We start from the raw sequence: 14,980 nt of genomic DNA, 5'->3' as shown, positions 1-14,980 counted from the left end.
GATTTTCTTTTAGAAATTCAGAATCAGAGAAAGTAGGGACAAGAAGGTCAAACAGAAGACTCTCTAGTCCATCCTTCTGCCAGGGCTGGACTGTCCCAGACAGCATATTTTCTAGCGCTTCCACCACTTCCCTGGGAAACTATGCTACATCCAACTAGATCTCAGAATTTTTTCCCCGTGTTAAACCTAATTTTTCTTTTTCTTCAGTTCACCTGGCTATAATCCACATGTACCACTCTAAATAATGCCTCTCCCTCCTTGGTGTTTCAGTATTTATTAAGGTCTCTGTTTACCAAAGCTGATAACATTTCAGCTCTTCTGGTCTTTCTTCAGAAGTCAGTCCCTCCAGCCTTATGATCTGTTTTGTTGCTGTCTTCTAACACCTTCCAGTTCATCAGTATTTTCTTGGTGTCCAGAACTGAACACACTATTTCAGGTAGAAAAGGAGGACTTGTGGCACCTTAGAGACTAACAAATTTATTTGAGCATAAACTTTCGTGAGCTACTTGCTTTAGAAAAATACAGATTTCCTTCATACAGAAAAAAGGTACTGTTGTGACTGAAGGCAAGAGACTTTGCTAAGGATTCATTTAAGTGCCTCTGATGTATTACCTGTCCTCTGGAAGAACATCTGACCTACTATATAGTAAACAAAAATCCTATATTAGAGAAAAAGTGAGCAAGTGCCAGTTAGCTATGTGGTTTAGATGAGCATGGAATTTGTGTTTCTTATCCCTTCTGTTAGTTCCTAGATTTGCTCACCCCTCCTCTTTAGATTTTCTGCACTGTCACCTATGGTGCACTCTCCATTGATCCAAAGTTGGGTGTGTGCTTGGTCAGTGGTATAATACTCATTTCCCTTCTCTCCTTGCCTCCTGTTCCCATGAGGGCATTGGCCCCAAGGAGCTGCAGCAGCTCCTTCCAAATGTCTGAAATCTGAGAACTAGCTGCTAATTACAATATTTGCAGTTCAGACCTCACAAGCTATGTTAAGAATCAGACTGCCATTTCTGGGCTGCCTGAGGGATGTCATCTTATCCCATTCCTGTATCTTGATTTGCTACACAAGTCATGAATTTTTCTGCCTTAGCTATGCAAAGAGAAGTGGAGACACGCAGCTTTAAAAGCAGATTTGGTTTCCATTAACTAGTTTTCCAGTCTGTTTCATAAGCATACATATATATAATATTCCTCATAAGGAATTCAGTAGACTATTCAGTAGGAATAATATCTGGATACAGTCATACTAGGGGCATGCCAGCATTTTTCTGAAAAAAATGTTTTGGCTGGTGTGATTTCAATAAGATGTTTACAATAGGGATCATTTCCGCCATTCATTTTAATACCATTTCAGGCTGTAACCAAGCACTGGTTTGGAATGCAATGTCAGATCTTTCAGCAGTTGCTGACTGCAGCAGGACATTTTAGAATTCTGTCTTACTGAGTATATAGTTTATTAATGTGATACTGTAGCCATAAGCCACAACAGAGGGAACATATTATTTTGAGGTTATTGGTATATGTCTCAGATAGGCTAGATTTTCAACTACCCAAGAAGTGCACCTGCCCAGTGAGTTTCTACAAGTACAAACCACATTCTGGAATGGCTTATTGCTAAAAGAATATCACTCACTGAGTTTAAACTCCCCCTTTATTTTTAAGAGCACCAATTGCAGTGAATGGAGTTATGCAGTGAGTTCTTCCACTTTGAACAATAGTTTTTAGCAAAATTATAGGGGGAAATAATAAAGCAGGGGACTTTTTTCCTACCATTTAAAAAAATTCTTACTTTTTTTTGCATTTAAATCTCAACTAACTTTCTGATGCAAAAACTATTCATGGGATACTGGACAGTTTCCAATTTAGATTTTATGACAGGAAGTGGATTAAAGTGTCCAGATGTCTTCAAACTGCTGCTGAAATGGTTCTTTGTGGAAAGGACAACTCATTTCTCTTTCAGCCCCTTCTAGGATGACCATATTTCCCAAAGGCTGGGGCTGGCATTGCTGCTCACTCCCTCCCCCCGCACATTCCCCAGCACCCCACTTCTTTGACAGAAGTGGGCATTTGTCCCAATTGCTCTTGCCAGCTTGATCCATTTGGCAAGAGCAAATGCGGCAAATGCCCACTTTTGCCAAAAAAAAGTCAGGATGGCTGGAACAGGGCTTAAAAAAGGGACTGTCCTGGCTAAAATGGGACGTTTGGTCACCCTAACCCCTTCCTCCTCCTCCCCCGCCCCCCATTTACCCATCCTCGCCACTTAATATAAAGAGTGCTTTGGTTTTGTTCCTCAGTGATGTGGCCCAAGCTGTCTGTTCATGGGAGCTCAGCGACACATCTATCATCATCATCATCAAAAAGGACCAGTCAAAACGTGGCTTTAGACAATTAGCATCTGGTTTCATCACCAACCTGCTAGCAAGTGACTTTTAAGGGCGGGGGGGGGGGAATGGAGCATGTGGAGTGTTTGAATACGGTTATCCAACCTTGAAGAGGAAAATTGAGAAGGGAAGGGGAATTGGTGGCATCCAAGTGATGTGAGAGGTAAGGATGGATATTGGCCATCCACGTGGAAGAAGCTGGAAGACCAAATTTGGTTATCAAACCATGAAGTCTAGGGGGAAATTATGAGCTTGGAGATAAATAAGTGGCACCTGTGGGAGTTTACTGCAGCCACAATAATACAAAATATGTTGGTTTATATCTTTTCTGATCCCCATCTCTGTGGGGTTCCCTTATATTTTTGTAATATAAAGTCCTCACCAGAGATCAAGAGTTTGCTTGCTATGAACTTCTCCCTTCCTGAAACCAGTAGAAGAAATCTCTTCCTCTCAAATTTGATTTGTACTTACTTAGAAATTGTGGCTAAAGTTGAAAATAATAAAAGATTATGAATAGGTGAAATACTGAAAATAGTGATAGGAATCAAAGTTGATTGACTCTAGCTAAAGAAGGAGAATCAGCCCATCTGCTTATTTAAAAAGAGAAAAGTATCACTATTTAAATAACCAAGAGGGTTTCTTCTTTTTTGCTGATAAATAAGAATATGAAGGCTGCAATTCAGCCTCCTGAGAAGTTATTACTTCTGCCTTGAGGAAGCCCAAAATAATTTTCCTGTGAGATTTGGACGTTTAATTCTGAGCTCTCTTTGTGGGTTCTATACACTCTCTTGCAAAATGTTAGCCAGAGAGAGACCAGAAAAATGTGAATAAATATGTAAAATGTAATGTAATGTAAATGTAAATATAGAGAACACACACACACACACGTTTTGATTTTGAAACATATGGGATAAGAGGTGTTAGGACAGATAAGTCTTTCTGCTATGTTACAATGGCTTAGTGGAGTTGAGAAGATATTGTTCTGTCTTCTAAGTGAATTAATTTCTTCCCAGGTTTCTATTACATTATTATTATTTTTTTAAATCACAAAGAGCGATGACATTTTCCAAATGGTACACTTGTGTTTTTTGACATATGCATATAGATACTTGGTTAGCAACAGACTCCTTCTGTCTTTTCCAGTAACTTGCTTTAGCCATTTCAGTACCTTCTACAGTTAGGACGCTTTACTAACTGCACACAGACAGCTGACATGCAATGACCCCTGGAGGCTGAAACTAAAAGTTTGAGCATATACTGTAGCCCAACTTTCTGCAGGAGTCTTTCCTGCTAAAACTTGAACAATAGCATGCATCACATCACAGCCACTTACTTTCAGTGTAGTCTTTGCAAGGAAACTAACTTAGGCCCTGTTCAAGACAAGTGCATAAGCATGTGCTTAACTTTAAGCATACATGCAACTCACATTGAAATAAAAAGTCCACTTAAAATAAGTTGAAAAGGAGGACTTGTGGCACCTTAGAGACTAAACTTTATTTGAGCATAAGCTTTCGTGAGCTACAGCTCATTTCATCGGATGCAGTGAGCTGTAGCTCACGAAAGCTTATGCTCAAATAAAGTTTAGTCTCTAAGGTGCCACAAGCCTCCTTTTCTTTTTGCAGATACAGACTAACACGGCTGCTACTCTGAAACCTTTAAAGTATTATCATTAAAGTAAATCTACTCACAAGTGAGGAAATGCCTGAATAAAAGTTTCCTTAATTCTGTTCCGTGTGCATATGCCTTATGATACAGATTTTAAATACATACTCACGTACTACCATAAGGCATACACACAAGAGGGCTGATGTAAGGTTTAAGAGGAAAACCTTAATTCAGGCGTTTCCTAACCTCTGAGTGCTTTGACCTTGATAATGTTCTTTTAACATAGTTTTGGGGGTTGGTTTTGTATGTAACATTCTATGTTTTAAAAAAAATTAAAAATGAAAAAAAAAATCCCCTCACCTGGAACCATATTGACTCCCCATGTAGAGCTGGGGTCTCTAGATCCATAGCACAGGTCTCTACCTCCTGAGCTACCTCAGTAGCCGGTGCAGCATACGACTGTTGTTGTCTATGTGGTCTTGCCACTGGAGAGGGATGGGGACACATACTTCGCTATTGATTTCCCAGCTATTTACTGACCCATAAAGAAATATTAAGACTCGGGACTCCTTGGTTCAATTGCAGGTTCTGTAGGAGCGTGTGGTCTAGTGGTTACAGATTCTTCAGCCCCGCCCCCAGCCTAGTCCCTCTCCCTCTCGCCTAGTACAGAATGAATCTTCAGAGACTAGCTGCCAAATTCTACTGAGCATGTGCAAACTGAGATTTTTTCAGAGGCTTATAACTTGGCCAAATTTGGGCACCTTTTTACTGGAACAAAAAAGGGTTGTTCCTGAGACAAAAACTGCCACTGCCAAATTACAAGCCCCTGCTCCAAAGCATGGAGGCGATAGAATGTCACAACTCAAGATCTGAGAAGTTTTTTTTAATATGTGCAGACCAACAATCTCGTTCCTGGAAACTGCTGGACCGTTTTAGTGGAAATGCCTGTGACAAATGCCAGGCATGGAAAAGATAAGCCAACATCCTTAAATTTCCCAATGTATAAGCATATGATGTATTATAATAGGGATACATGGAACAAGTCTTGCTAGCTAATTTTCACAAATTATTTATTAAAATAATGATATGCTTAACTTTACCAGGTATCATCTGATAACTCTGCAGATAACTCCTCAGTGTTAAAGCATTCCCTGGAAACTTTAATAGAAATCAGTTTAGGACATTTGGCGCCTAACATGTCAGAAATGCTGAGCACTCACAACTCCAATTGAAGTCAGTGGCAGCTGCAGAACATGCTCTAGGTTATGTTTGCAGGAAAGATTAAGGGAGAAATGTTAGGCCCGAGAAAATATGCTGAGATATGTTGGGACCCACCCACAAGGAAAAAAGGAATACAAAAGATAATCTATTTTTTAATAGGTTTCAGAGTAGCAGCCGTGTTAGTCTGTATTCGCAAAAAGAAAAGGAGTACTTGTGGCACCTTAGAGACTAACAAATTTATTAGAGCATAAGCATGCTCTAATAAATTTGTTAGTCTCTAAGGTGCCACAAGTACTCCTTTTATTTTTTAATACTATTAAGAAGTGGGATACTTTGCTTTAGGGTTTGTCTGTACTGAGCCACTGCTCAGGAATGGAAAGTGAGTTAAGATTTGCAGCAATTCAAAACTCTACAACCAGGTGACACATTAATTTCAGATACAAGAACAGAGCTTTCACTGTGGCTCAGTTAGGGTTTGGAGAGGATAATTCTAACTGTACCAGTTGGGCGGGGAGGTTATTGGGGAACGAAGGACTGATGATGAACTTTGAAAATGCCTTTGAGAAGTTTAGGAGAAAAGAATAAAAACAAAAAAAGATTTCCTCATTTTTCTTTCCCTAGCTTTGGAGGTTTAGAGAAATGTGCCTTATCTCTAAATAAAGGGAATGTATAAACAAAAACAACTCCAAACCGGAGCCTAGAAACTGATCTCAGTATTGCTTTCCATTGACAGATAACAAATATGCTCCTGCAGTCACTCTCAATGGGTTCATCTTTATTCTTGGAGGAGCTTATGCAAGAGCAACCACCATCTATGACCCAGAGAAAGGCAATATTAAAGCAGGTCCCAACATGAACCACTCCAGGCAGTTCTGCAGGTGAGAAAAACCATTAAGATTGAATTACCAGTGCCTCAGTATTTTCTACTGGAAAAAAAAATGACTACATAATAATAATAATAGTGAGAGTGGCGGGGGGAAGGGAGATGTATACAATATGTTTTTATTCATCTTCATTATATATACTTAGGGATGTATTTTAATGTCCTTGTGCATCATACTGAACATTTGTCCCTTAATATTTGAGTACCATGATCTGAAATGAGAGACAGAGAGGCCGAACTCTTGGGTTCTAATCACTACTTTGCAATTAGAAAAGGAGTACTTGTGGCACCTTAGAGACTAACAAATTTATTAGAGCATAAGCTTTCGTGAGCTACAGCTCACTTCATCGGATGCATTTGGTGGAAAAAACAGAGGAGAGATTTATATACACACACACAGAGAACATGAAACAATGGGTTTATCATACACACTGTAAGGAGAGTGATCACTTAAGATAAGCCATCACCAACAGCGGGGGGGGGGGGGGGGGGGGGGGAGGAGGAAAACCTTTCATGGTGACAAGCAGGTAGGCTAATTCCAGCAGGTAACAAGAATATCAGAGGAACAGTGGGGGGTGGGGTGGGGGGGGAGAAATACCATGGGGAAATAGTTTTACTTTGTGTAATGACTCATCCATTCCCAGTCTCTATTCAAGCCTAAGTTAATTGTATCCAGTTTGCAAATTAATTCCAATTCAGCAGTCTCTCGTTGGAGTCTGTTTTTGAAGCTTTTTTGTTGAAGTATAGCCACTCTTAGGTCTGTGATCGAGTGACCAGAGAGATTGAAGTGTTCTCCAACTGGTTTTTGAATGTTATAATTCTTGACGTCTGATTTGTGTCCATTCATTCTTTTACGTAGAGACTGTCCAGTTTGGCCAATGTACATGGCAGAGGGGCATTGCTGGCACATGATGGCATATATCACATTGGTAGATGCGCAGGTGAACGAGCCTCTGATAGTGTGGCTGATGTGATTAGGCCCTATGATGGTATCCCCTGAATAGATATGTGGACAGAGTTGGCAACGGGCTTTGTTGCAAGGATAGGTTCCTGGGTTAGTGGTTCTGTTGTGTGGTGTGTGGTTGCTGGTGAGTATTTGCTTCAGATTGGGGGGCTGTCTGTAAGCAAGGACTGGTCTGTCTCCCAAGATCTGAGAGAGCGATGGCTCGTCCTTCAGGATAGGTTGTAGATCCTTGATGATGCGTTGGAGAGGTTTTAGTTGGGGGCTGAAGGTGATGGCTAGTGGCATTCTGTTGTTTTCTTTGTTGGGCCTGTCCTGTAGTAGGTGACTTCTGGGTACTCTTCTGGCTCTGTCAATCTGTTTCTTCACTTCAGCAGGTGGGTATTGTAGTTGTAGGAATGCATGATAGAGATCTTGTAGGTGTTTGTCTCTGTCTGAGGGGTTGGAGCAAATGCGGTTATATCGTAGCGCTTGGCTGTAGACAATGGATCGAGTGGTATGATCTGGATGAAAGCTAGAGGCATGTAGGTAGGAATAGCGGTCAGTAGGTTTCCGATATAGGGTGGTGTTTATGTGACCATCGCTTATTAGCACTGTAGTGTTCAGGAAGTGGATCTCTTGTGTGGACTGGTCCAGGCTGAGGTTGATGGTGGGATGGAAATTGTTGAAATCATGGTGGAATTCCTCAAGAGCTTCTTTTCCATGGGTCCAGATGATGAAGATGTCATCAATGAAGCGCAAGTATTGTAGGGGCATTAGGGGACGAGAGCTGAGGAAGCGTTGTTCTAAGTCAGCCATAAAAATGTTGGCATACTGTGGGGCCATGCGGGTACCCATCGCAGTGCCGCTGATTTGAAGGTATACATTGTCACCAAATGTGAAATAGTTATGGGTCAGGACAAAGTCACAAAGTTCTGCCACCAGGTTAGCCGTGACAGTATCGGGGATACTGTTCCTGACGGCTTGTAGTCCATCTTTGTGTGGAATGTTGGTGTAGAGGGCTTCTACATCCATAGTGGCTAGGATGGTGTTTTTAGGAAGATCACCAATGGACTGTAGTTTCCTCAGGAAATCGGTGGTGTCTCGAAGATAGCTGGGAGTGCTGGTAACAAAGGGCCTGAGGAGGGAGTCTACATAGCCAGACAATCCTGCTGTCAGGGTGCCAATGCCTTTGCAATTGACAGACTGCATGACCTCAGGGCATTCTGTCCGTCAGTTTACCTATCTGTAAAATGAGGATGATAATATTCAGTTCACATGGGTAAGACTACATTTTTGTCACAGAGATCACAAAAGTCACGAAATCCATGATTTCCAGAGACCTCCCTGACATTTTCTGCTTCAGTCCCTGGGGCTGCGGGACTGGGGCTGCCAGCCAGCGTAGCCTTGGGAGGGTTCCAGCAACAGGTGATAGCCCCCTCAAGGGTTCCCCTGCAGGTTTCCAGCAGACAGCTCCCTCAGGGGGCCTTCCTCAGGGTTCTATAGACCAAGGACAGCCTTGCAGGGAGGGAGGAGAGAGAACGCTGCAACTCCCAGTCACCACAGTGGTGGGGGAAACCATGGAGCTGCAGCAGCAAAAGTCACAGATCAGTCACGGCGTCCGTGAATTTTTGTTTATTTCTTGTGACCTGTCCAGGACATTTACTAAAAATAACTAAAAATCTTAGCCATAGAAGCCACCTCTCCTGACCACCAAGGCAGCTCCTTAGTGACGGAGCCACACTGCATCACTGGTAACACGTGCCCAAACGTTTATTTTTAAAAACTCCTCTTGGATTTTATTTTTGGTTTCAAAATAAGGACAGAAAGCACCTTAAAATTGAAGAAGCCATTTCAAATGTTAGTTCCACATTTTTTATATTTAAAAGCGCGCACTCTTTTTGACTGCTGAACTGAATTTTGTCCTGCAGCAAACAGATTTAAAAAAATCACACACCAACTTCCAGCCAAAGCCACTGTGTTTCTGTGCTAATTACAGATTTTCATTGTTCCTCAAGAGTGAAATTGAATTGAGGAGAACCCCACTGTGTTCAGACAGTAGTTAATGATATTTTTCTCTAAAGATTGTAAAGCAGAAATAAAGGGTGTGCTGCAGTTTACATGAGTTGCCTCATTATCTAGGATTTTAAGTAAATAAAAAAATGCTGATGTTATTTAACACCACAGAATTAACCACTGTGATAGACCCAAGCCAGTTGGGTACAGCAGAGTAGCCTTATTGGGATCCAGGAAGTGGGTGGCAAAGCCCGCCCACTGCTAAAGGATCCCACCCCCAGCTTAAGAGGGGGGTCCACAGGATCTGGAAAACCAAATAATTAGGGGGACAACTAATGAACAACAGGGACAGGAGTGCAGTCAAACGAAGGGAACCAGACGGGGACACTGAGCAGAGAACCCCGGACAGACCCATTGCTCCTTGAAGGCTCCCTTGAAGACTCAAGGGAGTCAGTGGACGCTGCCCAGAGGAACTCTGCCCAGAGGTGTGAACGGACGGAGGATCGGAAATAGGCCCCACAGTCATAGGAGACTCCATCCGCCAACCTTCTCACGCTGGTTTTATAGATGGCCACTTTCGCCAGGACCAGGAGGAGGTTGACCAGGAGGTCCCGTGACTTAGTGGGGCCATGGATACGGAGTGCATAGATAAGGAGGTGAGGGGAAAAGTGCAACCAAAGTCTTAACAAAATATTTGTGAGGAGCTGGAATAGGGGCTGCAGCCTGGCGCACTCCAGGTAGACGTATGCCAGGGTTTCTCTCATGCCACAAAAGGGGCAGGTATCCGGGATTGGGGTGAACCGCACCAAGTACACACCCATGCTCAGAGCCCCGTGAAAGAGCCACCAACTCATATCCCCGGCGGGCCGCAGGACCAGGGTGGAATATAGGCCAGCCCACCGGGACTCCTCACCCTCTAGAGGTGGCAGGAGGTCCTGCCACTTTGTGTCAGGGCAGGACGCAAGGGTGAGGATGTGAAAGGTGTGGAGCACAAGCGTGTCTAGATGTTTCCTTGGCGCGGTCCGGAAACAGACCGGATGCAGCTCGTGTAGCTGGCTCACAGTGAAGGGGCCGGGGTGGTCGGTCAGGTCCACGGGGCAGGGTCCTGATGAAAAGGTTCAGAGGGCCTGGGGTGGGCCCTCTCTTAGGACCCGGTCGAGCTAAACCCGAGCGGCAGGCAGCAAAGCGGCCCTCACCTCCTGAAGTACGTGCAGGGGAGTACAAGGTCTAGAGAACCCCATGTGCTGAGCGAGCGTCAGGGGATCCAGCCAGTCTCCCCGGTCATAGTCCAGGAGGTCTCCAACTCTGGTGACTTCTACCAGGACCAACCTCTGGCGGACCAAGGAGGACCCCAGCACCTGCACATGGAGCTGGGGGTTGTGTAGCAGGGGGTCCGCAAGGAGATCTTCCCCCATGGAGGCCGCCACGGACCTGGTCGCTGTGAACAGTTTCCAGGTCCGGAAAAGGTCCTGGTAAAAGACTGGCAGCCCAGAGAGGTCTCGCGGAAGACTTCTCGGATGGAGATAAAGGAGCTGCTGGTCATATCGGAGCCCTTGGAAGTGGCGCAGGAAGGTTTGTGCCAGGACACTCCACGCCAGACTACCTGCAACATAAAGGAGCCTCCGCAGGGTCTGGAGGTGGAAGACATGGACCCGATCATGGAGACACTTCAGGCCCTACCCTCCCTCCTCCAGGGGTAGATGGAGAACCTCTGCAGAGACCCAGTGCAATCCTGACCAGAAGAACTCCAGAATCAATGTCTGCAGCTTGGCTAGGAAACCCGGGGCTGGGACTAAGGTGTTGAGCTGGTACCAGAGCATGGACAGGACTAGTTGATTAAGCACCAGTGCCCTCCCTCGAAGGGAGAGGCACCGGAGTAGTCCTGTCCATCTCTGGAGCTGCTCTACCACTCTGCCCTCTAAACCGTGCCAGTGGAGACAGATGCGTGGCAGAAAGGTAAATGCCGAGATAGAGCAGCAAACCCACACTCCACCGGATGGCCTGAACCGTGGGTGGGAGGGAGCATGCCTGTCACCATTCCCCTACCACCAAGCCAGAGCTCGACCCAGTTGACCCGGGCGGAGGAGACTGCCGAGTAAACGGCCTGGCAAGCCTCCACCCGCGCTAAATCGCCCGGGTCCTGGACTACGAGGAGCAAACTGTCGGCATACGCCGACAGGACCAGCCGCAGCTCGGGCTCCCGCAGCGCCAACCCCATCAACCTCCTACAGAGGAAGGGCTCTATCGCCAGAGCGTACAGCTGGCCCGAGACAGGGCACCCTTGCTGTACTCCTCGCCCAAAGCTGACCGGTTTGGTCAGGGTCCAGTTGAGCCTGACCAGACACTCTGCAGAGGCGTACAGCACCCAGAGAAAACCCACAAACTGGGGTCTGAAGCCAAACGTTCGCAGAGTGCTCAGGAGATACCCGTGGTCCACTCTGTCGAATGCCTTCTCCTGATCCAGGGACAGGAGGGTGAACAACAGACCATCCCTACACCCGAGTTCCAAGAAGTCCCAGACCAGATACAGGTTGTTGAAGATGGTGCGGCCTGGGATGATGTAGGTCTGGTCTGGCTGGATCACGTCCACCAGCATGGACCCTAGCTGCAGCGAGATGGCTTTTGCTACGACCTTGTAGTCTGTGCTGAGGAGCGAGACGGGATGCCAATGTCGTAAATCGCGGAGGTCCCCCTTCTTTCACTAGAAGGCAAGCACGGCTCGCCTGCATGAAAGAGGGAGGATCCTGCTCTGCAAAGACTTGGCCCAGACAGTGACTAAATCTGGGCTGAGGACGTCCCAGAACACCCGGTAGAACTCCACGGTCAGCCAGTCCATGCCCAGAGATTTATTGGTGGGCATGCGGCGGAGGGCTTCTGAGAACTTGGCCGGAATGAGAGGCAGCTCTAGCTGGTCTTGGTCGCCCACGCTGACCATCGGGAGTTCGTCCCAGAGCACTCTGCAAGTGTTAGGATCGGTCAGATACAGGGAAAAAAGGCCTGCGTAGAAGGCCCTGGCCCTCCCGCACATCTCCACCGGATCCATGAGGGGGGTGACGTCCTTTGCTAGGAGGCAGGTGATGTGCTTCTTGGCCCCCCCTCTTTTTCTCCAGGGCATCGAAGAAGCGGGAGCTGCGATCCATCTCCCGAAGGAGGTGGATGCGGGATCGAACAAAGGCATCCCAGGCCCGATGGTCCTTAAGGGCCCAGAGCTCCTCCCGCTTCTCCTGGCATGCCCCACAGAGGGATGGATCCTCGAGGCTGGCGAGCAGATGCCTCTCCAGCTCTAAGACCTCCCGTTCCAACTGCCCTATCGCCGCATCCCTCCGTCGGCTGGCGCCCCGGGTGTAGTCACGGCAGAAGAGTCGGGCGTGCACCTTCCCCAGGTCCCACCACCACCACGCCGAGGGAAAGGCACGCCGCCGCCCTCGCCAGACCAGCCAGAACTCCTGGAAGGACGCCACAAAGCCCACATCCTCCAACAAGCTGCTGTTAAAATGCCAATAGGCCAGCCTCAGCCTCTCTGCACAGAGAGAAGCCATCACGGTGGCTAAATGATGATCGGAGAATGGGGCCAGCCGGATGCTGGAGGAGTGGGCCTGTGAAAGGTGGAAATGTGATAAGTAGATGCGGTCCAACCAGGAGTGGCGCGACCGATGGGCCTCCACCCGGACAAAGGTGAACGTCGAGATGTCATCCGGGTGGTGGTCGCGCCAGATGTCTACCAGGGAGTGATGGTCAACTACCTCCCGGAGGATGTCCACAGCGGCCAGACACTGCTCGGTCCCCAAGTGGTCCCGCTCCTTGAGGTAGTATTAAAGTCCCCGCCCATGACCAGGCACTTGCAAGGATTCAAGATGCCAAGGAAGGCGGATGCCTGCTGAAAGTAACGCAACCCAACTCTCCAAGCCCAATGTCGGGGCATAGACGTTAACAAGGTTGACCACAAGCCCCTCCATACAGACCTGGAGGTGCAGCAGATGGCTCGGCACAGCCTCGGCGACCCCCAGCACCTCGGGCTGTAGGTCGGGGGAGAACAGAGTTGCCACTCCAGCCATACGAACTGTAAGATGGCTAAAGTAGATCCTATCCCCCCAGTCCAGCCGCCAGCTGTCTTTGGCAGCTGGATCCATAGGGTCTCCTGCAGGAAAACCACAGAGTACCCCCCCCTGAAGGAAGGGGAGCACCTGGCACCTGCAGAGACCCATCCTACAGCCTCGGGTATTCAATGTTGCGATGGTGAGAGGTGCCATGAGGAAGGCTGGGTGGGATCCTCGCCAGCAGGGACGCTCGGGGCTCCAATGGGCCACGCAACAATCCGTTACCTACCCCTTAGGTGAGTAAGGAGTCATGGAAGAGGCAGACCCACTGGTAGGCCGCGGCAGCCTGCTTCCCAGCCCTTTTTACCCTCCCCCATGAGGGCCCTTGCAGCCCGGAGGATTTGATGGAAGTCCCCCCATCACTGGAGAGCGAGCTGCACCTTGTTACGGGAGCCACGGACGTCCTCAAGGAACTTCCACAGCTCCTCTTGCAGCGTATGGGGGGCCAGGATCACTAGCCCCCGGCTTTCCTCTGGGGGGACCACTGACAGCCCCATGGCCCACTGAGATGCCACGCAGCCCCCTCAAACCCCAGCTAAATTGGGGGCAGCGGAGGGAAGATAGCTGCCCCTGGTGAGTCGGGACAGGGAAATACAGAGGTCGCTCCCTGGAGGCTATCCTCTGGGAGTGAGGAGATGATGGCCCCAGGGATGGTAATGGTATCACGGGAGGTGGAGGGGACAGGGACAGGGTTGGCATCAGGGGCAGGGCAGGGATCCAGAGTAGGAGCAGGGCAGGGGTCGGGAGCAGAGTCAGGGAGAGGAGCAAAGGCAGGATCCTGGGCCCCAGTAGCCAGGCTGCTGAAAAATGGCCCCTCTCGGTCAAGCTCAGGAATCTGGGGGGTCAGAAGGGGGCCCTCTGTAATGCCGGACTCTGGCTCCATGGCCGGCGTAGTAGCCACGGCACTGTCAGTGGGGTCCCTGCCTGGGAAGGAGGTTGGTTGCCCCACGCCGACGAGGGACATACCATGGGGCTCGGGTCCCAGCCGCATGGCTCTGGCTGTCGCCTCAGTAGGCTCGGCAGCCGTCCTACCTGCGGCCAGGCAGATGGAGGAGCCCAGGGAACCCTTGGAGGTGGGAGCGGAAGCAGCAGTTAGGGGGAGGGAGCATGGAGGGGGGGGCCAGCGTGAGGTCGCTCAGATCGAGGCCCGCTGGCAGAGGGTCATCCTCCCCCTGGGTGACCGGGGTCAGACCCAGGGCCTTGATCTCCTCGTAGGTGGAAGGGAGCTTTCCTTCTACCACCCAGAGTTCTCCCCACCAGTGCCCGAAGCGAAGCTCGCCTCGGGGCTCACAGGGGCTCCACATGGTAACGGGGCAGGAGGGGCTCCATCGGGGGCCTTGGAGGGAAGGGACTCCAATGGAGGGGTGGTACTACCCTCCCGTGCTGCCACGTCTTCCCCAGCCGGTATGGGGGGATAGAACGCACCCATGGGCAAGGCAGAAGGCTCAGCATTGGTGCCCCCCTTTGTGGTCTTCTGGGGGGTTTCTGCATCCGGGGAAAGAAGCGGAGCTCAAGCCTTCCACTTGCCCCGCTTCTCCTGAACTAGGGCCCAGCTCTCCATGACATCATCGGGGGGCCGGCTAACAGGGGTCCGGTCGGGGGGCAGGGGCGATGGCTCAGGGACTGTGGGAGGCAGCAGTGGGGCGGCATGAGGGAGGGAAGAGTCCCCCTGGGGCGGGCCCTCTCCCATGCTTGGCGGTATCCCTGCTGCGCCCACCTCTAGGGGCCCCGCCGGATAGCAGGTAGCAGAGGCAGAGCTCTCCCGCTCGTCTGGGCGCGCTGGGGGAAGCACCCTTGGGCCCGAGAGGGAGCAGTGGTGGACTGAGTAGGAGGAGGG

At 48.8% G+C, this 14,980-nt stretch overlaps 1 protein-coding gene across 5 annotated transcripts in view; it reads left to right on the top strand.

Annotated features, from left to right (window-relative positions):
• KLHL29 (kelch like family member 29) overlaps nt 1–14,980 on the top strand; it is a 614,706-nt gene that overhangs the window by 586,072 nt on the left and 13,654 nt on the right. For 4 of the 5 annotated variants that reach the window (XM_043510166.1, XM_038395785.2, XM_043510165.1 and 1 more), the window contains one exon: nt 5,941–6,085. The exons of the other annotated variant lie outside the window; for it this stretch is intronic. In XM_043510166.1, coding sequence (XP_043366101.1) covers nt 5,941–6,085 — 145 coding nt within the window. The remainder of the gene's footprint in view (nt 1–5,940; nt 6,086–14,980) is intronic. 5 annotated transcript variants of the gene reach the window in all.

This window comes from Dermochelys coriacea, chromosome 3 (assembly GCF_009764565.3).
Source record: "Dermochelys coriacea isolate rDerCor1 chromosome 3, rDerCor1.pri.v4, whole genome shotgun sequence".
In the NCBI taxonomy this organism is placed as follows: Eukaryota; Metazoa; Chordata; order Testudines; family Dermochelyidae; genus Dermochelys; species Dermochelys coriacea.
This window is presented reverse-complemented; position numbering and strand designations above follow the sequence as displayed.